General features: G+C 41.5%; 1 protein-coding gene across 1 annotated transcript; it reads left to right on the top strand.

Moving 5' to 3' along the window:
• Positions 1-9,754: 9,754 nt before the first annotated feature.
• Positions 9,755-21,977, top strand: SKP1 (S-phase kinase associated protein 1). Its single transcript, XM_068980384.1, has 6 exons — positions 9,755-9,881; positions 12,575-12,671; positions 16,509-16,582; positions 19,331-19,474; positions 20,420-20,560; positions 21,167-21,977. Exons 2-6 carry the CDS (start codon positions 12,575-12,577, stop codon positions 21,200-21,202), a joined length of 492 nt encoding a protein of 163 aa, XP_068836485.1. The 5' UTR covers positions 9,755-9,881; the 3' UTR covers positions 21,203-21,977.
• Positions 21,978-23,081: the final 1,104 nt, after the last annotated feature.

Below are 23,081 nucleotides of genomic sequence, written 5' to 3'. Positions count from 1 at the left end.
AAGGAAATGGCAACCCACTATAGTACCCTTGCCTGGAAAATCCCATGGACAGAGGAGCCTGATGGGCTACAATCCATGGGGCCGAAAAGAATCAGACATGACTGAGCAACTTCACTTTCACTTTACTCAGTTCAGTTCAGTCACTCAGTCGTGTCTGACTCTTTGCAACACCATGGACTGCAGCATGCCAGGCAGGCCTCCCTGGCCATCACCAATTCCTGGAGTTTACTCAAACTCATGTCCATTGAGTCGGTGATGCCATCCAACCATCTCATCCACCTTCAGTCTTTCCCAGCATCAAGGTCTTTTAAAATGAGTCAGCATCAGGTGGCCAAAGTATTAGAGCTTCAGCTTCAACATCAGTCCTTCCAATGAATATTCAGGACTGCTCTCCTTTAGGATGGGCTAGTTGGATCTCCTTGCAGTCCAAGGGACTCTCAAGAGTCTTCTCCCACACCACAGTTCTAAATTATCAATTCTGCCCCCTCTCCCCTACTTCAGCTCTTATTTTCTTCACGGTACTTACCTGCTTAACAGTCCCTTATTTGTGCTTGTCACATTAGAAGATAAACTCCCTGGTGTCAGAAGTCTTTTTCTTGTTTACCACCGCCTCTAACATGGTGGGGTGCAGCGGAAGCTAGAGAGTATGAGATAAATACTCATTGAAGAACTGGCGAAGTCCATATACTGGCAGTTTTCTGGGCCAGTTAGTGGGTCACTAGTCACAGATTCTCCTGGGGAAATCCTTGACACTCAGTGGCCTCTTGGCTGATTGGCCTTTCTGCCTGGGCATTCAGTAGTCACAAACTGACACCTGCCTTGTAGGACCTAATCAAACCACACTTGCCTTCACTTCACTGATGTCTTCCTGAGTCTGGCTCCTAGAATGCTCAGCATCTCAGGGCCTGGGCTGGATCTCCATAGGCCAATAGCTAGCAGGCTAGGCTGCAAGCCTTTCAGACAGATTGCTCTGTCTGGTAGTCTCTGTCCCAGTGAGCTGGCTCCAGATTCTACGCTGGTATTGGGGTCTGCCGATCCCCCACATAGGCAAACAGTGGGAAGACACAGCTGGCGATTGTAGGTCATGCCTGTCATAGTTTTGTCATTTGCAGAAGAAACTTTGATGCCCTGCACTGCCCTGCTCCTGACTGAGCCTAGTTGACTCCTGCTGCCAGGACTTGCTGCGTGTGAATTCGATTTCTCAGAATGACACTGTGGTCCTCAGAACTGCAACAACCACAGTGTGTGTGAAAAAGCTGTCCCAGCATTCATGCTCTAGTAGTCAGACCAGGGGTCTGGACAGGATTCTGGGTCCAGAGGGGAGAGAGGGCAGGGCAAAGAGGACAAAACTCGGAGGGGAAAGACTCAGTAAAGATGCTCCCCTTGGAGGGCCATCTGGGCTCTCAGGCACTATCTGCTGCCTAAAACTAGTCAGTGTTGCTAGTTCTTGGGGATTGTCCAAGACCAGCCTGTTGTTGTTGTTTCAGTTGCTCAGTTGTGTCTGACTCTTTGCGACCCCATGGACTGCAGCACGCCAGGCTTCCCTGTCCTTCACCATCTCCCAGAACTCATGTCCACTGAGTCGCTAATGACATCCAACCATTTGTCTTCTGGCGCCTGCTTCTCCTGCCTTCAGTCTTTCCCAGCATCAGGGTCTTTTCTAATGTATCAGCTCTTTGCATCAGATGGTCAAAGTATCAGAACTTCAGCATCTGTCCTTCCAATGAGTATTCAGGATTGATTTCCTTTAGGATTGACTGGTTTGATCTCCTTGCTGTCCAAAGAACTCTCAGGAGTCTTCTCCAGCACTACATTTCGAATACATCAATTCTTCGGTGCTCAGCCTTCTTTATGGTCCAACTCTCACATCCATACATAACTACTGGTAAAAGCATAGCTTTAACTATATGGACCTTTGTTGGCAAAATAATGTCTCTGCTTTTTAATATGCTATTAAGTTTTTTAAGGAGCAAGTGTCTTTTAATTTCAAAGCCATAGTCACCATCTCAGTGATTTTGGAGCCCAAGAAAATAAAGTCAGCCACTGTTTCCATTGTTTTCCTATCTATTTGATATGAAGTGATGGGACCAGATGCCATGATCTTAGTTTTCTGAATGTTGGGTTTTAAGCCAGCTTTTTCACTCTCCTCTTTCAGTTTCATCAAGAGGCTCCTCTTCGTTTTCTGCCATAAGGGTGGTGTCATATGCATATCTGAGGTTATTGATATTTCTCCTGGAAATCTTGATTCCAGCTTGTGCTTCATCCAGCCCAGCATTTCGCATGATGTACTTTGCATATAAGTTAAATAAGCAGGGTGACAATATACAGCCTTGATGTGTTCTGCCCAGAGTCCGAGTCCCCAAAACTGAGAGAATAAGACATCCACAGCAATGCAAAAGCATGAAGGGGTTTTATTTCTAGCTCGAGCTAGGGCTCCCGCCACATCCAACGCAGTGGAGTGGAGCAAGGAGCCCCGAGCCCAGATTTACAGCAGTATTTATAGGTTTTAGAACAGAGAGTTGGCAAGGGCTGATTGGCTGCAGGAGTTTCCTAGTATTTACTAATTGGCTAATCTTTATTGGCTGCAGGGTTTTCCTGGTATTTACTAATTGGCTATTGGCTGCAGGGGGATGTCTTTTACGTCCTGATAAACTCAAACCAGGTTACGGGGAGTATGCTGATTAGACAAGTCCTGGCATCCGTGGGGATGACCTCACTGGGCAATGACTCAGTCTTTCCCGTGAGTCCTACCTTAGTCCCTGAAGCCTATCATGGCGTTTGTTAGGTCCCAACAGATGTACTCCTTTTCCTATTTGGAACCAGTCTGTAGTTCCACGTCCAGTTTTAACTGTTGCTTCTTGACCTGCATACAGATTTCTCAGGAGGCAGGTAAGGTGGTCTGGTATTCCCATCTCTTTAAGAATTTTCCAGTTTCTTGTGATCCACACAGTCAAAGACTTTAGCATAGTCAATGAAATAGAAGCAACCTACTTCTACTTTTCTGAAATTCTCTTGCTTTTTCTATGATCCAATGGATGTTGACAATTTGATTTCTGGTTCCTTGAATCTTTCCTGAATCCAGCTTCAACATCTGGAAGTTCTCTGTTCACGTACTGTTGAAGCCTAGGTTGGAGAATTTTGAGCATTACTTTGCTAGAGTGTGAGATGAGTGCAATTGTGCGGTAATGTGAACATTTTTTGGCATTGCCTTTCTTTGGGATTGGAATGAAAACTGACCTTTCTAGTCCTATGGCCACTGCTGAGTTTTCTGAATTTGCTGGCATACTGAGTGCAGCACTTTCACAGCATCATCTTTTAGGATTTGAAATAGATCAGCTGGAATTCCATCACCTCCACTAGCTTTGTTCGTAGTGATGCTTTTTAAGGCCCACTTGACTTCACAATCCAGGATGTCTGGCTCTAGGTGAGTGATCACAGCATCATGGCTATCTGGATCATTAAGAAATTTTTTGTATAGTTCTTCTGTGTATTCTTGCCACCTCTTCTTAATATCTTCTGCTTCTGTTAGGTCCATACCTTTTCTGTCCTTTATTGTACCCATCTTCTCATGAAATGCAAGACCAGCCTGTAGGGCAACACTATACCTGTCCCTGCCTTCACGGGGTACAGTCTGCCCACTCTGAGCCCAAAGGGGCACCTACATGTTCCCATAAACTTTCCTTCTGGGAGAGAGAGGGGAACAGAGAAGAACTTGTGTTCTTCTGGGAAACCTTGATTTTTCTGCAGTGAGTCAGCCAAAACTAGGTTCAAATCTCACCTCCCCACTTGTCTGCTGTGTGGCTGGGACAATTTTCATAATCCATCTCAGTCTCATGGGCAGGCCCACTCTGGCTTGACAGTCCTCCAATCGAGCCTATGCCCACAGTTCTGTGATGGTGCTTGGTACAAATATGGATCAGGACATTTTCTCCTGTACCGTTTAAGTTGGATACCCTTCTACAGGGAGCTTCCATGGCAACTTCCAGTGGGTGGGTCCATAGTCCTCCAGGGGAGACCCAGGGCACCGACTGGCTGTAACAGAATCAAGGAAGCGGACTAGTGGCCGTTTCCATAATGTTGTCTAAGGCCTCAGTTAGATACTTCCACCCTGGGCAGATGAGACACAGGGGCATGCAAATCTCCTCCACCTTCCCTCCCAATGTCTTTCAGTACTTCTGCAAACTGGGTTGTGGAAGGCTGGTAGTCATGTGAAGGGCAGGCTGTGTGCACATGTGCTTGGTCCCTCAGTCGTGTCCAACTCTGACTCCATGGACTGTATCCCACTAGGCTCCTCTGTCTATGGAATTTTCCAGGCAGGAATACTGGGATGGGTTGCCACTTCCTCCTTCAGGCAATCTTCCTCCCCCAGGGGTGGAACCCGCATCTTCTGAGTCTCCTGTATTCTTTATGCAGATTCTTTACCACTTGAGCCATCTGGGAAGCCCTGAAGGGGAGGCTACAGGGGCTTGAAGTTCCATCTGGATTTGACTCTGGACCCATGCTAAGCACACAACATCCATTTTCATACACCCCCCCCCACTTTTAAATTGCTATGACTTGTATACAATACACAAATATGGTTATAGCTCAGTAAATTTTTATATGTGCATACACCTGTGAAACTGCCACCTGAATCAAGATAGGTAACTGCCAGCATCCCAGAGCTTCCCTCATCAGTACCTGCTTTTCCTGCAAAGGAAACTATTATTCTGTCTTCTCTCACCAACATTAGTTTTGCCTGTTTTTGGTTAATTTTAATGGACTCATAAAATAAGTACTCCTGTGTCTACCTTCTTTTGGTCAACATTGTGAGATACATCCATGGTTATATAAGTGGTTTCTTTTTCATTGCTGTTTAGTATTCCATTGTATAAAGATATAACAATTTATTTTTTCATTTAACAGTTGCTGGATTTATTATTTCTATTTTTTTTTCTCTTAAAAGTTACTGCAAACATTCCTAAACATATCTTTTGATGGATATGAGGACTTACTCCTGTTGGAGATTAGTCCAGAATTGGGATTACTGAGCCACTGGGTATATGCCTGTTTAGTTTTAGTAGATGCTGTCAATTTTCTGAAATATACCGATTGGTACTCCCACCAGCAACGTGTGAGAGTTCCATTTATTCCACATCCTTGGTAATACTTGGTATTTTCACTCATGCTTAGCCATTCTAGTGATTGAAATAAGTTTCATAAAAATTCTGAGGTAGGTATTGCCAAAAGCCCCATTCTACAGACATCAAGACTGAGGCTAGAGAGGGGAAGACATAGAGTCCACCCAGATCACACAGGATGTGAAAAGCAAGTGGGCAGCAGCAGATCTATATGATTCCTGTGCACCATGGATGTATGAAATTTTGTCAGAAATTTTGGGTGTGCCAAAATAATAGGTCTCTTTTTTATATATAATTTTATTTATTTTTGGCTGAGCTGGGTCTTTGTTGCTGCTCTGGATTTTCTCTAGTTGTGGCAAACGGGGGCTACTCTCTAGTTTTAGTGTGTGGGTTCCTCACTGAAGTGACTTTTTTGTGGAGCATGGGCTCTAGGCCACTCTGGCTTCAGTAATTGTGGCTAATGAGCTCAGTAGTTGTAGCTCTTGGGCTTTAGAGCACAGGCCTAATAGTTGTGTTGATTGAGCTTTTTTGTTCTGCAGCATGTGGGATCTTCCTGTTCCAGGGATTGAACCCATGTCTCCTGCACTGGCAGAATTCTTTGCCACTGAGCCACCAGGGAAGGCTGATGGCTTTCATTACTTTCTATAGTACCTACTTCCATTTGACAGCAAAAATATAACCTGTTCATTTCAAATGGTTGTATGATCACTCAGTCATTTCAGGGGTGTGCTCAGTCAAGTTGAGGGTTTTGTCCCTCTTCTATCCAGGGTCACAACTATATCCTGAGCTTATGTGATCATGGCATGGAGTGGGAGTTGAGGGGGCTGGAGATTGTCTGGCCCTTGGTCAACATCCATCTTCCTCCATTGCTCATCGAGGCAGGTAGACTTGACCCCTACTAGTTGTGAACTGTCATCCTTGATTTCTACTGTGCCCACAGATGTCTATGTCTGTCCATGGTCTCTGGCTTGGATTGACCAGATTCTTCTAGGTTCATTTGGTTCTGTTTATTACATCCCACAATCTACTGTCTGCCTATCTAGGCTCTCTTTGAGCAACTTACACACCAAGCACAGATTCTCTTCACTCTCAGAGCTCCCAAACCTTTCTGGGGAGTCCTATTCTCCCCTTATCCCTGGGTAGAGGGGATTGGGGGAGGAAATGAGAGAGAGTCTCTTCTCAGAGACCCACCCCAGTAGCTAACTGTATTGCTCTCTTTGATATAATTTTTTCCCCGCCCCCACTCTTTTGGAAAACTGACTCTGGTATTATCATACCTTCTTCCTGACTCTACTATTGGTGATATAAAACATGAGTCCTTTAGCCTCTTGGGCTTTCACTGCTCCAAAAGAGTTTTCTTGCTCTAAACAGCTTTGGGTTTCAAGAGTCCATTTTGCAAATCAAGATCCAAGAATTTCACTTTTTTTTTTTGCATTCGGCACTCTCTCCACAGGAGTAATAAGGAAGTCTTATTTTAGATGATTTTAGATGGAAGACTTAAGAGTTTGACAACAGGGAAGAAGGAGGGGCTAAGCAGAGGAATGTGAGGCTTAGAGAGGTGAAATAACTTGCCTAAGGTTACATAACAGTCAACAGTGGCTGTGCTCACCACTCTATCAGAAGAGCAAGACTGAGAAAGCTGACACAGGAGGAGAGTACAGCCAGTGGATCTCTGACCATGAAGACTGGGTTACTTCTTAGCTTACACGCTGTCCTATGGCTATGGGTAGTTGTCTGAGAAAGGGAATGTGATTGAATTCTGGGCAGGAAAATCTGATTTTAGATCCACTGAGAGGGCAGGTCTTCATACAAATGCTGTCAACCCTTTTCAGCAGTGAAACTCTATTTACAAAGGGAGATCATCTCTAGAAATGAATTCACCATAAAAACCAGATTTTCCCACCTGGACTGTTTGAATCCCAGGGCTTTAGCTTCCCTGGAGATATAATATGCTGGGAATGGTTAATCAGAAAATATTCCTGGCATTTGGGGATGGGGCTGAAATTCAATATCTGGGTTGTGGTTACAGAAGCATAGCTGGTGCTGGAACCTCAGCCCTGCTCTGCAGTGGCTTTGTGACACTGGAAAAGTCCTTTCTCTTTGGTTTTATTTTCTTCCTCTATAGCACAAAGAGTTTTGCTCACAAGGTGTGTGGAGTAATTGAAGTAAGCATGAGACCTCAGCTTTCTCGATGCCATGTTGGAATCAGTAGAACTCCCCCCACACCCCCATATTCCGAGGGGACTCTGTGGGGGCCAGTCTTTTCTGATATGGGCTAGCGATTATGTATATGTGCTAAGTCGCTTTAGTTGTGTCTGACTCTATGCGACCCTATGGACTGCAGCTCATCAGGCTTCTCTGTCCACGGGATTCTCCAGGCAAGAACACTGGAGTGGACTGTTGTTTCCTTCTCCAGTGATTATGTATAAATGAGTGGAAATTCGTGTTCCCCAGCCTGTAGCTCACAGTGCTGCAACTGTTTTATCTCTCCTGAGTGGACGGTAAGGTTGATTCAGAAAATGTGAAGCTAAATGAGTCACCTTTGACAGACACTGCTGGCCCCTTCTTAGCAGTGCTTCATCACTGAGTTCCTACCATAGTGGTTTCTCAGCTTACCCTTTAAGAATCACTTGAGAGAACTTGTTCAAAGGCAGAAAAACCTGCCCCCAGGGAGTATGATTCATTAGATCAAGACTGGACCTAGGAATCCTCATTTTTCTTGACCTGATGCCAATTTTTAAGTAAAGAAATTTTTGAATATGTAATACATTTATATGGATCAAAATCCAAAAGGTAGAAAGGGTATAAAGTGGAAAATGACCCCAACCCTCTTCTCTCTTCACCTACCTAGTTCCCCTCCCCTGAGGCAAACGACTCCATGTTTATCTTTCCTGAGATAATCTATGCATATGATAGCTGTAAGGGTAATAAGATCTGCATTTTAAAAACAAGACTTTTCAGGGACTTCACCTTCCAATGCAAAGGGAGCTTCCCTGGTCAGGGAGCTAAGATACCACATGTCTCTGGCCAAAAAGCCAAAATAGAACCAATACTGTAACAAATTCAATAAAGATTTTAACAATGGTGTACATCACAAAAAATTAAAAAAAAAAAAAAAAAAAAGATTCTCTTGGTGATTCTAATGCTGAGGGACCACAGACATACTTGGAAAAAGCATACTCTTACTTTATGCCAGGCCCTGTGCCAGATCTTCAGACTAGATGTGTGACTGGCACTGATTAGTATGCTCAACAAGACTAGACGGTACCACCTGGTATGCCATATGCAGGGGAGCAAAGGGACTCCAGTGGGCCTTGAGGGAGACCAGAAACTGGAGCTACTGAGGGCAGGGTTGTGCTGTGACAAAAAAAAAGTATGAGGCCTGTAGGTCCTTTCATCTTCCTGTCATCAGCTGTGGCACCTGGCAGACACTGGATACCACAGCCTGCAGACAAAGACCTGGTAACCCAAGAAGCTGCTTGGCCTCCCTGCCTGGTCCCATCCCAGAAGAGCTGTAGGCCTCTCCTTTCTTTAGGGGCCCCTGTGTGGAAGTGTCTTTTGTCTCTTTGGCGTCAGGAAAACCAGTCACGTGCTTGTTGGTTAGGTGAGCTGGCGCCTTGTCTCCTGGGGTGGGGTGGCTGTTGTTCGCTAGGCAGAGCAGGGTAGAGCTGGTCAAAGTCCCTGACTGGCGAGGGTGGGGGTGGGAATTTTCAGACTAATCCCTTTCCCTTAAGGGTTGGGTTCATCCAAAGGAAAATTATCAGGGAGCATCCCACAGCGGCGTTCAGAGCGGGTTGGACTCTGGCTGCCTAGTTTGCTGCAGAGCTCTTCCCCATTTCAGTCCTCACTCCCACCCCCCAACTCCCGCCCCAGGCTCAATACACTTATGCAGAACGGATGTTCACCGGTAGAGAGAGACCTCCACTCTAGACTTGGGCTCTCCCTGGTTATTTTGGACTAGAGGCCTTTTCAGAAGTCCTTGGTAGGAAATACGGGTTAACAGTATCAAAAACTCCTTGTTCTGCCTCGTTCTGAACCTGTTCCCTCACAAATGAAAAAGGGAGTAACGATATTTCACCATATGGATTATTGTGAAGAGTGAGGTAACTCAGGTTCAGGGGAGGGCACGGAGGCACTAAGCAGAATCTCACAACGCTGACTGGAAACGCCAGCTCCATTCTGAGTCCCAGTTTCCCCACCCTGAAAGGGAGTCACAGCCCCTCCCAAACATCACCCACCCAAGAACACCTCTCGTCGCTCAACCCCTGCTTCCGCACCTCTATCCCCATCCTTCTCCTCCCAGTTCACTCCCTTCCCCCTCCTTCCCCTACGCCCCTGGCTTTTAGGCTTTTCAAGACCTGGGTCTTTAATTCAGTTTAGGACACCCCCGCCTGAAGGACCCCTGGAGACCGTGATTTACAGCAGCCAGTCCGCTGTTCCTGCTTTGAGGAGAGCGAGCCGAGCTTTCGAGGAAGTGGGTGAGAATCAGGGTCCGCCGGATCTCGCACAGCCGCGTCTCCACCTTGCCCGCCCCGCTGGCCTCCGCCTGCCGTCAGGCGATCTCGCCGGCCAGCCCCGCCGGTTCTGTGACGTCACGGGCCCCAGGGTCCTCGGCGCCTGCGCCCGCTCCTATAAAGGCCGACGCCGCGCCGCCCCTCTGCGCTGTAGTGCTCTTGTTCTCCGCTTTTCGGTTTTGCTGATTGACGACGTCGCCCTGCTCACTTCAGCCTGCGGCCCGCCATCTCCTTGAGACCTAACACCGTAAGTGGACGCCGACGGGGCTGGAAGGGGCGGGTTGCGAGCTGGTGGTCATACCGTTAGGGCTTTGGCCAGCTGAAGGCGGGAGGCACCTGGGCCTGGCCTCACCTCAGGCCTGGTGGAACAGTTGTCGACCCCATTCTCCGGGAGGTGCCAGCGGGCGCCGTTCTCCCACCCCTTGGGTCGACTCGAGGAGGCCTCCTCTAGTCGCGCGTCTTCACGGCCCCCCGTGAGTGCCCGGCGGGCGGGAGGGAGAAGGTGCGAGTCGAGCCTGGGATTGGGCCTCCTCTTCACCGGGCGACCATCAGCCGCCGCGGTGTTCGGCTGCAGGCCCAGTCTGGGGCCGGGGGCCTCCCTTGTCCGTAAGCCTGCCGGCCCCAGGACCCAGGGCGAGGGTGGCGGTGGGGCTTTTAATGGAGTTCCCGGGGCTGTCGTGAGTGTGGGCGTGTGTCCATGTTTATTGTTTTGGTGTCCGGAGCGAGCGTGGCAGTGGTAGTCCGGGAACGCTGGCTTCTTGGTTCATATCCTTTCTCTCCCGTGTATCTGGCGTCACTAGTCACCGGTCCTACCTAACTGTTGGGACCGAATCTTGGCAGAGAGCCGCCTGCTCCTTCAGAATATTTCTGTTTTGCCACAGCCAGGGATTGCTGAAACGGTTGTTGTAATAGCAGATGCCATCGTCATAGTGGTGTCGTTTTTTAGGTGCGTTAACTCGAGGTGCCTGGCTTTTTTTTGAAGGGATATTCATTCCCTGCTTTGGTTCATTTTTTAATGGAGACTTAAGGCTTAGATTTGGGGTCATGAATTTTTTTCATCAGAGCCTTATTATAGTAGAAGGTTTCTGTGTTATAGAGCAATGCAGGTTTCATTCTACCCCCTAAAAGGTGTTAGAATTTCGGGTCACTTAAAACAGGCTTTTTCCTTTATGATGATAAAACCCACCTCTTAGAGGGTGATTTAATTTACAAATACCGGAGCATAAGGAGTTGAAGGAATGGTCTTGAAAGCATTTCAAACAAAATTTCATCCATTATTAAATTTTGCAGTGAATTCCAGATGTTTAACACTAAAAAAGAAAATTATTTGAGTATCAAGTTTAGTGTTACAAAGAGCATCAAATTACAGATTAAGCGATTGCTTCCTTGCTGTTGAGTAAGATCTCAACTCCTTTAAAAGTAACCTAATACACGAATTTGACTATGAGTAAGCAGATCTTGCTGTTTATCGAAAGTTATTTGAAATATGCTTAAACGTAATTTTATCAGCTGTTTTGCCAGACGTGAGGTTCTCTAATAATGTTCACTCCAGTACATGGAAAGTAAAAAAAACAACAAAGAATGTTTCATAGTTAGAAATTGAACTCACATTAAAATACTTTTTCGGGGGATACCTTTTGTTATCACCTTGTTACAGAGAAGGTCCTCTGCTCTGGGTCTTTACCCATGGAGCTTGACAACTGCATTATTGGCAGGTAAGGAGCAACATGGAGAAACCACATATTGGTGAAATGAAAAATGAAATGTGATTCTCTCCAACCATGGATGAGGGAGAGCTGGGTATTTCAATGGCTGGTTTTAAAACAACTTTATATTTTTGCTTCCTTGTGCTAATTTGTTTCTTTGGGAAATGGGAATTCTTATCTGGGGAAAGCAGAATAAATATTTTAACTGTTTTAATGGGTTTTAAGTCTTGAGACCTTAACAAAGGTTCAGTCAGTGTTTTCAGTGTCAAATTCTCTGTTTTTAAGTTGTAATGACATCAAAGGATTGAAAAATCTATACTTGAAATTGAAAGAGGTCTTGAATTTTTAGGGTCAGGTATTGCTGCCATTACCCACTTCCCTGAACCACTCCCCCCAAAATCTGAAGATGGTAAGAAATTGCTGGCTTAGAAGCTTAGAACATTTCAGTTTTAAAGAGGGTTTGTTTTTTTTTTTTGGTCAGAATTCAGCTCTTTTGAATTGTTTAATTTTATGTAAGAAGTGTCCTTTTCCTAATGACTCATAATTAATGTTGAGTTAATAAATTTTTTTGGAGCAAGTAATAGGTTTTTACTCTTGAGGATTTTGGAAGATCTCAAACTGGGGATACCTGGACAGTCAGTAATGAAAGATAAAAAGGAAATTTAAGTTATTATGTTTAAGTCATTAGGACAACATCTGCTTATTAAATATTATATTCACTTGTTTATGGTCTTGCATTGATCCAAACATAAGTATATCCTGATCTACTCTTTGATCTGAACTCATTTTTCACTGATAAGTCTCACTGCTGGGAAAATTACTATCTTATTTGGTAGCTTTGTTGATTTTGTACTGACCTATCTCAGGTTTGCAGGTGGTTAACAGTGGCAGTTAACTATTCAAGTAGGGGTAGTCAGTGAGAGCAGAAAGGCAGAGTCAGTAAGTCCATTTTAGATGTATTTTGCATCAAAATTATAAATTATTTTTTTCTAAATCTTAAACCAATGAGAGCAGGTGTTAAAAGCTTCTGTACCTAGGAGTTATACTTAGAAAAAAGGTTTCTATCTTTGTGTGCTAGCCTGTGAATAATGAGTGCTTATAGTGTTATATATTGTAGGTTCTTAGGATTTTATGGTTAATGAGTTGGAAGGGCTCTAACAGGCTACGGTTGATGAAATGCCATATAGAAGTATTATCTCTTAAATTTCAAATTCAGTATAATACCTTTTTTTAGATGCCTTCAATTAAGTTGCAGAGTTCTGATGGAGAGATATTTGAAGTTGACGTTGAAATTGCAAAACAGTCTGTGACCATCAAGACTATGTTGGAAGGTAAGTTTATTAGAAAACCTGGGTCAGGGGAAAGGGGAAGAAATATGTAGTTTGATATAACCTGTAAACATAGTCTGGAAGTAACATTCTGTCAAAATTGCTCGAGGGTATGAAGAGGTAAAGTTTTTTCTTTAAAGTATTAACTACATCTATCTGATAGAAGTCATTTTTTCAGCACTTTCTGAGTTAGTTTTTTCTCTTATTAAGTAGATAATATTGTAGGCTGTTAATAATATGGAAATGATTTCCAGGACTCAGATAATGGCCCATTTCTCTTCCAAGTAAATTTGCATTCACATTTCTAATGGCAAAAACTAAAGCCTTTGTAAAGAGATACTTTATATATGGCAGTTAAATAGAACACCTTGTTTCAACGGAGGGAGTAAGCTGAGTATGTAAACCAAGTAAAAAAACCAAGGTTTTTTTTTTTTAAACAAAGTTTTCCCTTTTATTTTGTCATTCCTTTGAAACTGCAGAGCATGAACACTACATAAAGAAGCCAAGAAAACAAATCCTGAAGCATTTTAAAACTTTTACTATTAACATGGATCTCTTACTAATATCAGTGGGTTGGTAGACATAAATAATATATGGAGATACACAAATCAGTTTCTAGAACTGGTGGAGGAAAATACTTAAGAGTGGTAAGAATGTTCTTTAGTTCAGTTGTCTCCATATCTGCAAGGGATTGGTTTCAGGACCCTCTGTGAATACCAAAATTTATGGATACTCAGTGGTCACATGGTATAATTAATGCATTAGTCCTAGCGGTGCTATGGAAACATCTTGGCTGCTGTTATTCTTTAGGCTTGTGGAGAGAATAGTGTGTAGTCCTAGTGAGGTGATAGTTCAAACTAGTAAAGATGTTTTGGGAGAGCATTCTGAGGTAAACTGAGACAGGATGTGTTTAAAATTTGAGGTTTTTTGTTGGGGTTGTGATTGTGATGCTGTAGTTGATAGAGCTGAGTAACAAGTTTGAGGGGAATGGAAAGTAAATGACTTTGAGCTTGAACATGTTGTGTAAGAGATTCTCTCAAAAGATCTTTGTAATAACCTACTGGTCAATTGACTGTTGGCTCTTGGTCCCTGAGTTATAGATCGCTGGAGATAGACTTAATTTGAGGGGGGGGTGTGTGTATAAGTAAATGAGATTGGCAAGTGGCCATATTGAAGCAGGATGGGGTGTTAGGAATGGAAAAGTCAGAAGTGGAGAAGCTGGAGTAGAATTTATGAAAGCCAAGGGAAAAGGGAGGATTATTAGATTGAAGACTGATCGGATTTCAGGGATAATTTAGACTTCTAACAAGTCAGATACTAGGTGTGGTAGAGATGGAAGCTGAGAGGCAGAAGGTTGGTCTTTTTTTTTTTTTTTTTTAATCTGAACATGCTTTCAGATTTTTCAGTTTTTTAGTTTGGTAGTTGACAACAGTTATATGGTACTTACAGTCCTGTACACTGGTTAGCTTACATGGCTTACTTCAGTTAAGTTGTAAACCCCTTGATACATCCCACAATCACTGTTCATCAAGTATGTGTTGAATGAAGAACTTGGTCACATAGGTGTGAAAGCTAACCAACTATTCCTAAAGGCAGGTGAGTAAGGCTTTATCTAGATGTAGAAACTGATGCCAAAATTATTGCCTAAATACTTGGCTTTGGCAATGAAGTAAAGTGTTCTTTACTTCATCTTCGTTGGTGCCTGGCACCCTAATTGGTCCTTTGCTGCTTCAGAGAAGCATTTGCCAATAAGAACGAACATAGGACTTCTTGGATCACTGAAGCAAGTGAATAGTAGACAGCAACAGTTCATTTCTCCCCATAGCCTTTGGGCTTCAGAGGTGAATGGCTTTATCTAAAGTACCAGTGGTTTATATAGAAATTTAGACACTTGAGGACTGGAGTGTATTGAAATGAAATCTAATCACTGTAAAATCAGAAGTGAAAGTGTCATGTATACACATGAATTGACTGATTTCTTCAGGTCTGGGGTGTGGTATCAGGATACAAGTGTTTTTCAGACATTCTTGAAACTAAATAGCTTAAAGGAATGACTCTTGGTACTTGAGCCATCAGTTAGCAAAAAAATATTGCAAATTCTTGGTTTAAGTGCTAGAGAAGTGGATCATTTACAACCATAAGGCCCTTATTTTTAACATGAGTTATGGCTTCCAAATAACATTTATATCTTCTAAACAAGCTGGTCTTCTGCATTTCCTCTAATATGTTCACTCCCCAAACCACATGTATATTACATAGTAGAACTTTCTCTGCCCTCTGATTTAAAAATATTTCATACCAATTCAAGAAAAGCGTAAGTGGTTTGATCCAAATTGAAATATTGTCATTTTGTAGTTTTACTCTCAGAGATGGAATCAGGGAAAGGCATTGGTGGAGAGTAGAGGGGACATGAGTGAATGCATGCATACAGGAAAATAGGAAACTTGTTGAATCTACTCTTATCTTTACCACTTGATTGGAGAAAGCTCATTGATCTCCATGTTGTCAGGTGCATCATTTCAGTTCTCATCTATACTTACTGAGAGCTTCTGACATTTGATCAGTCCCTTCTAGATTTGGCATTCAACATAGTTATTACTTACCTCACTCACATCCTGTCTCCCTATTTTTAAAGGCTTCAGTTCCCCAGGATTTGCTTAATCATTGTACCTCTTCATTACATCAATACTCTTTCATTCCTTGGTTACCTCAGCTAGTCTTATAGTGTTCAGAATGATTTATGCATCAATTCCCACCTACAGTTCTGATTTCTTTGGATATTCATAGCTAATTCTTCACTGCCTAGGATAGCTGTAAATTAGGGACTCAGAAGGTTGAGCCATGTCAGCATAACTGATGCTGTGAAACAACCAGTATAGCAATGCAGTAATTTTTGACTTCTAATCTTGGCACTGTTACACATTTCTTTGGCAGCTCTGGAAGACAGACCCATTTGGTTTGAAAAACATTCTTTCTTAGAATCTGAGTAACATACAGATTTTGTTTTTTCTTTGGAGCTCAGCAACCACTTTGGTAATCTGAAAGTTATGATGACATCTGGAAGCAAGTGTCCCCAACGTGCCATATGATGTTTAGTTGATACATTCAGAGAAACTTTTCGTCCAAAGAAATGCCAAACAACTATTCTACCAAGAAACTGAGACACTGCTATTCTCTGGAATAAAGTTTCATATTGAGATAATTCTGATATAAGATGCCACAACAGAATGCTTTAAAGCTTGGGAATAGGAATAACATAATTTTGGAAAATCATTCACTTCCTGAGTCATTCCAGAAAAACCCTATCTTTTTAAAATTTTTGCCTTACAGAAACCATGAAAGACTTTTTTGTTAGAGAAACCTGTGTATTACTTTAATATTGAATCATACCAGTAAGTGTGGAGCTGCCTGCATTGTTTTTGTTAGTGGCTGCATAATCTGTTGTGTGTATGTGTGTGAATGTACATTTTTGGGCTTCAGATTTTAACAGACGATTCTGGGAAATAATAATTCACATTGTTTTATTTTCCTAAATGATGTCCATCTAGAGAGTTTGGTATCAAGAGTAAGGGTAGGAGTCTGGCTTTTATTTTTTCCCAAGTGGTTGCCAGTTATCCCACTTATTAAATCACTTTTCCTAATTAAGAACTCTGTTTATATAATACTCCTGTATTTGTTAACTCACATGTTTTTATATAGTTTTGGGTGAACTTGTTTTAATGAGTAAAATACTTTTTTGAGTCTTTCAGATAAACTTATCTTGCAAATTACTTGTTTGAAACAGCCTGATTGTTATAATGGAGTTAGATAATAATGGCAACTCCCCTCTTGTTTTCTTAGATTTGGGAATGGATGATGAAGGAGATGATGATCCAGTCCCCTTGCCAAATGTTAATGCAGCAATATTAAAAAAGGTAAGGGAGCAAACTACACATAAATATATATGTATCCTTTTCTTAATTAGCAATATGTTGGTGATCTTTTTATAGAGATATAAATATAGTGTCCTTAAAAAAAGCTATAGTAAGATTATGACTAAGGTATTTGTTTTGTTAACCAAACCCTGCGAATATTTAAGATGTCTTTTTCATTAGCAGATTTGAATTATTGACATATGATAGTATAAGGTTAGCAAAAAGGAAAATATTTTTGATTGCCTGTCTACTGAGTGGGTGTGCCTCAAAAGGAGTTTGAGAACATGATATGTGCTTTTTGTTGGTTTGTTTTTTCTCAGTTGATCACCTTATCCTGTGCATAAACAGCCATCTACATATTAGTGTTTCAGGGAGTGTGGCTTCTTAATAGAGCCTACTGTGTAATTGAATGCTCTTCTGAAGAAATGGCATCCAGTTTCCACACTAGGGGGAAAACTGGCTAGGCTTAGAGATGGGAATAGTTGGTTCCAATTGGTCCCTTCTTTTTTCAGAGCCATTAACCATACACAGTTGGATTTTATGTGTTCTCTTGAGCTTGGCATGAGATGCAGCTATACTGCATATTTTTCCATATTCTCACTGTGATTGGCTGTTACCAGTCTTTTTAATGTCCCTAGTGTAGGTAAAAAGTATCTTATAATCACTGTTCCGTGTATGAATTTGACTGTACTGGGTATCTTTTAAAAATGGGATCATAGAATATTCTTTGTGTCTGGCTTATTTCACTTAGCATAATGTTTTCCAGGCTAATGCATTTTATAGTCTTTATAGACTTTATAGGAGTTCTCAATGAATTTTTTTTTACCACATTGCTTTTTGTTTAGTCAAAGTCGTGTCTACTCATTGCAACCTCTTGGAGCCTCCAGGCTCCTCTGTTCTACACTGTCTCTTGGAAAGAGAAAGAGTTTGTTGCTCAGTCATGTCCAACTCTTTACAACTTTGTGAACTGTAGCCTGCCAGGCTCTTCAGTCCATGGAATTTTCCAGGCAAGAATACTGAAATGGGTTGCCATTCCCTTCTCCAGAGACCTTCCCGACCCAGGAATTGAACCCAGATCTCCTGCACTGCAAACAGATTCTTTACTGAGCCATCAGGGAAGCCCACTATCTCCTGGAGCTTGCTCAAATTCCTGAGTCAGTGATACTATCTAACCATCTCATCCTCTGCCGCCCCATCCTCCTTTTGCCTCTCCAATCTTTCCCAGCATCAGGGTCTTTTCCAGTGAGTCAGCTCTTCGGCATCAAGTGGCTGCAGTATTGGAGCTTCAGTTTCAGTATCAGTCCTTCTAATGAGTATTCAGGATTGATTTTCTTTAGCTAATGAATATTCAGGGTTGATTTCCTTTAGGGTTGACTGGTTTGATCTTCTCTCAAGAGTCTTCTCCAGCATCACAATTCAAAAGCAGCAGTTTTGTTGGCAAAGTGATGTCTCTCTTTTTTAATACACTGTCTGGGTTTGTCATAGCTTTTCTTCCAGGGAGCAAGCATCTTTTAATTTCATGGCTGCAATGATTTTGGAGCCCAAGAAAATAAAATCTGTCACTGCTTCCACATTTTCCCCTTCTATGTGCCACAAAGTGATGGGACCAGATGCCATGATCTTAGTTTTTTGATTATTGAGTTTCAAGCCAGCTTTTTCACTCTCCTCTTTCACCCTCACCAAGAGACTATCTGTCATTAGAGTGGTATCATGTGCATATCTGAGGTTGTTGATATTTCTCCCAGCAATCTTTATTCCAGATTGTGATTGACCTAGCCCGACATTTCGCATGATGTACTTTGCAAATAAGTTAAATAAGCATGGTGGCAATATACAGCCTTGTTCTACTCCTTTTCCTTTTTTGAACCAGTTGTTCCATATCTGGTTCTAACTGTTGCTTCTTGACCCGCATACAGGTTTCTCAAGAGACAGGTAAGGGGATCTGGTACTCCCATCGCTCTAAGAATTTTCCAGTTTGTTACAATCCACATAGTCAAAGGCTTTAGTGTAGTTATTGAAGCAGCAGTAGATGTTTTTCTGGAATTCTCTTGCTTTCTCCATGAGCCAGCGAACGTTGGCAGTTTGGTCTGGTTCTTCTGCCTTTTCTGAATTCAGCTTGTACTTCTGGAAGTTCTCAGTTCACATACTGCTGAAGCCTAGCCTGAAGGATTTTGAACATAACCTTGCTAGCCTGTGAAATGAATGCAGTTGTACAGTAGTTTGAACATTTCTTTGGCACTGCCTTTCTTTGGCACTGCCTTTCTTTGGGATTGGAATGAAAATTGACTTTTTCTGGTCCTGTGGGCATTGCTGAGTTTTATAGATTTGCTGGTTGAGTACAGCACTTTAACAACATCATCTTTTAGAATTTGAAATAGCTCAGCTAGAATTCCATCACCCCCACTAGCTTTGTTCATAGTAATGGTTCCTAAGGCCCACTTGACTTTCAAACTCCAGGATGTCTAACTCTAACCACACCACCGTGGTTATCTGGGTAATGAAGACCTTTTTTGTACAGTTCTTCTGTGTGTTCTTGCCACCTTTTCTTAATCTCTTCTGCTTTTGTTAGGTCCTTATTGGTTCGCTGTTATGTAAGATCTTCCATTCTCTAGGGTTGTGATTGTCAAGCTTGGCTACTAACTTTATTCAAGTTAGTATAGCTAGTCCCTGTGTAGAAATGAACTTGCCCCAGCAGTGGAAGTACCTTGTTATAAAATGCCACATAAGTATAAACTTTTTATGTTGTAGGTCATTCAGTGGTGCACCCACCACAAGGATGATCCTCCTCCTCCTGAGGATGATGAGAACAAAGAAAAACGAACAGATGATATACCTGTTTGGGATCAAGAATTCCTGAAAGTTGACCAAGGGACACTCTTTGAGCTTATATTGGTATGTTTTTAATACGTAGTATAGGATATTTTTGGCATAACCTTTAGCACTTTTCATTTGTTACATTCATTGATACTGAATTTTAACTTTAAATTTGTGCAGTGCTATATTTAAACCTACGTATCAATAACCACATTAAATGTAAATGGTCTGTGGGGAGGGAGAATGGAGAATTAAATGTTTAATGAGGACAGAGTTTCACTTTAGGAAAGTGAAAAATTTAGGAAATAGAAGATGGTAAGAGCTGCACAGCAGGGTGAATGTAGTTAGTGCCATTGAACTGTGCAGTTAAGTATGGTTAAAGTAGTATGTTTTATATTATGTGGCTTTTTACCAGAATAAAAAGATGTAAATGGTCACCACAAGTAATTGGATAGAAAAATAAGACTTAACTATTTTTACCAGAAAAACTCACTTTGAATATAAAGACACAATTAAGTTTGTAAAGGGTGGAAAAAATATGCTAACAGTAATAACCAAAAGAAAACTAGAGTGACTATATTAGATTTCAGGGCAAAGAATGAAAGGATTAAAGAGGTTCACTGTATAATGATAAAGGATCTGTTCATCATTGAGAGGACATAGGAATCCTAAATGTTTTTCTACCTAAAAGCAGAATTTCTAGAAAGTGAAACAAAACCAATAGAAGGATAAGTATGTAAGTCCACAATCATAATTGTAATCTCAGTTGAGATCTCAACATCTGTCTCTGGTGAAACAAGTAGACAGAATCCATAAGGATGTAGAAGATTAATGACAGCAGAATATACTTTCAAGTATATACTTCCAAGATAGACCTGTTTTGGGCTTTAAAATTTAACAAAGTCTTTAATTTCTTAAAATTGACTAGCATTTTAAGCTAAATTAGATGTTCATAGTTAGTCACTAACTTTGGATTTGATTTAAAGCATCAAGTATATAATAAAAACAACAATTACTTTACAGGCAGCAAACTACTTAGACATCAAAGGTTTGCTTGACGTTACCTGCAAGACTGTTGCTAATATGATCAAGGGCAAAACTCCTGAGGAGATTCGAAAGACATTCAATATCAAAAATGATTTTACTGAAGAAGAGGAAGCCCAGGTAGGTAGCTAACAGCTTGTTCTTAATCAAATGCTTTTAAAGAAACTAAAAACCCATAGCATGCTAGGAATAGAGGTGTTTATATCAATGAGTCTTTACCTTACTTGAGGGGAAATAGGTCCCTTTGGTATGCTAAAAATATACTGGTCTCTTAGTCTAAGCACTTAGATGATACTGATCTTTTATAAGCATAACAGTTAGTTCTTATAGTGCAGTTTGATGTTTGTTCCTTAGCAGTTACTAGTTTTGGACCTGGGACCTTACATGTAAACCATCAATATTTTACTTCAGAAGAGCAGGCCCTGTGGATTGTATGCCAGGATAACTGGTGTACTGAGAAGGAATGAATGAATAGATCAGAATGATTTTGTTGACACAGGTCATGACTAAAGCTGTAATGGCCAATTGTCTTTGCTTTTTTTGATAATCTCAGCAGGGCACAATAAAAAAGCAGGAAGGAAAGAATGGCAACCTGAAAGTATACTCTTAACCTGTTTTTTTCCCCTAGTTTTCAGTCTGTCTTTCTAATCTACCTCACAGGCTGTTGATGAGTAGTGGTTTTAATAAAGACTACTTAAGGTACTTCCTTATATCTGTCTCTTCTAGGTACGCAAAGAGAACCAGTGGTGTGAGGAGAAGTGAAATTTCATGTCTAACGCTGTAACACTGTAAGGATTATTCCAAATACTAGTTGCACTGCTTTGTTTATAATTGTTAATATTAGAAAAACAGTGAACAAATGCAGCAGCAAGTCAATTGTATTAGCAGAATGTTGTCCTCATTGCATGTGTAGTTTCAGTACAGTTCCCAAACTTAAGGCCCAGTTTCTTCTAGTATGATTGAAAGTTTCTTTTCTTTGCTCTGAATAAAACTGAACTGTGGGTTCCCTATAGAAAGTGGCATTTTGGGCTTTCCCTTTTTGTAAAGCAATTTCTGCCTAGTTTATTGTCCAGTTAATTTTAGTTCAGTGACTTTTAAAGTTGGTGTTGTAAATAAAGCAACTTGCAAAAAACCTTCTGAAATAGAATTTAACAATGTATTATCTTTACTCAATTGGAAACTGGATAAAGGCTACTTGAGGTAAATGCTTTGAGTGGGGTTATCAGAGTGGCTTTAATCTTCCTGGAGGAGTAAGTACCCCTGGTATTCACTAGCCTGTATGTAGCAGGGCTTCCTTAATTGGATCTGAGGGCTTATTTTTGCATTTTTAATCCTCTCAGCTTTGAAGGCTCAGTTACTACTCAGTTTGTGGTTTGGGAGGAGATATAATAATTAGTTTGCTAGCTTTTCAGTTAAAAAAGATAGCCTATATGGTGTGTCATCTTTTTATAATCAGTGATCCCATGTGGGGAAAACTATTCATACTACTTGCATGTAGAAAATAATTTAACCTTTAATGGTAAAATGTGTGGCATAACCCAGAAAGCATCCGTCATGAATGCAAGGTACTTTCAATAAAGTTACCTAGTAGGTAGTAAATGGTTTGGTTTTTGTGTACTTAAATGTTTCTCTTAATATTGAAAGAGTTAAATTTGTGTGTGGCTGTTTAGTTGGAAAAGACTTGGAGGCAGTTCTTGTCCTAGTTCTCTGGAGGCTGCTTACATAACTAAGGTTCTGATAGACTTCTGACTCTTCTAATTGTCATTGATACCATTCAGGGGAACCACTGGCTCAGTTTTTTACTGGTGTACTCCAAACTGCTCTGCTCTGGTTTCCAGCCTCTCACTTATGGCTGAATTAAGTTTTTCTTGGTAGTTTGAGATAGCTCACAAATTTTTAATTTTCTTTCTTCCTTGTGCTCCCTGTTTTTCTTACTTTAGAATTATCTGTATCCACATGTAGTTTTAATGTGTTGCCTTCGTGTAGCTCTTGTGGCTCAGATCGTTACTGAACAGTAGTTTGCCTTTTTCCTCTCTTATTTGTCTCATATCTACCTTTACAATAGTGTGTGTGCGCTTAGTCATATCTGACTCTTTGTGACTCTATAGACTATAGCCTGCCAGGCTCCTGTGTCCATGGGATTCTCCAGGCAAGAATGCTGCAGTGGGGTGCCATTTCCTTATCCAGAGGAATAACTGACACACCAAAGACTATACCTGACCAAAAAGCCTAAAATATTTACTCAGTGGCCCTTCACAGAAAAAGAATGCCAACCCTTTGACTACTTCTGGATCCCTGATTCCCTTTACTCAGGAATTAAGCTATTTTTCCATTTGTGCTGGTTTTAGTGGGGAAGGTAGCAGCATTCAGTCTAGCTAGAGTGTCTCATTTCTATTTCCCAGAAGAGAAAGGTCTTTCTGAATATGTAAGATTGAGTGGACAGACAATATAATTATTCCCTTCCTGACTTTCTGTAGACCTTGGCCAAAGTCTTTAAATCATGTTTAATAGAGATCTGACAGCTCATCTAAGAAAACAGGCAATTTACTGACACTATTAAGAGGCCCTTCAAACTGGCTGCAGCACTTACCTAACCTTTTCCCTCTTTCTGCTCTATACTCATCATTTCTTGAATGTGTCT

The sequence above is a fragment of the Capricornis sumatraensis genome, chromosome 9 (genome assembly GCF_032405125.1).
Source record: "Capricornis sumatraensis isolate serow.1 chromosome 9, serow.2, whole genome shotgun sequence".
In the NCBI taxonomy this organism is placed as follows: Eukaryota; Metazoa; Chordata; class Mammalia; order Artiodactyla; family Bovidae; genus Capricornis; species Capricornis sumatraensis.
Note: the sequence above shows the minus strand (reverse complement) of the source record. Positions and strands in the feature narration are given on the sequence as shown.

Bases quoted from the DNA above. Each gene is read 5' to 3' on its own strand.
- SKP1 (XM_068980384.1), top strand. From the start codon at position 12,575: ATGCCTTCAATTAAGTTGCAGAGTTCTGATGGAGAGATATTTGAAGTT. The intron at 12,672-16,508 runs GTAAGTTTATTA...TTGTTTTCTTAG, and splicing joins CATCAAGACTATGTTGGAAG to ATTTGGGAATGGATGATGAA. The intron at 16,583-19,330 runs GTAAGGGAGCAA...TTTATGTTGTAG, and splicing joins ATGCAGCAATATTAAAAAAG to GTCATTCAGTGGTGCACCCA.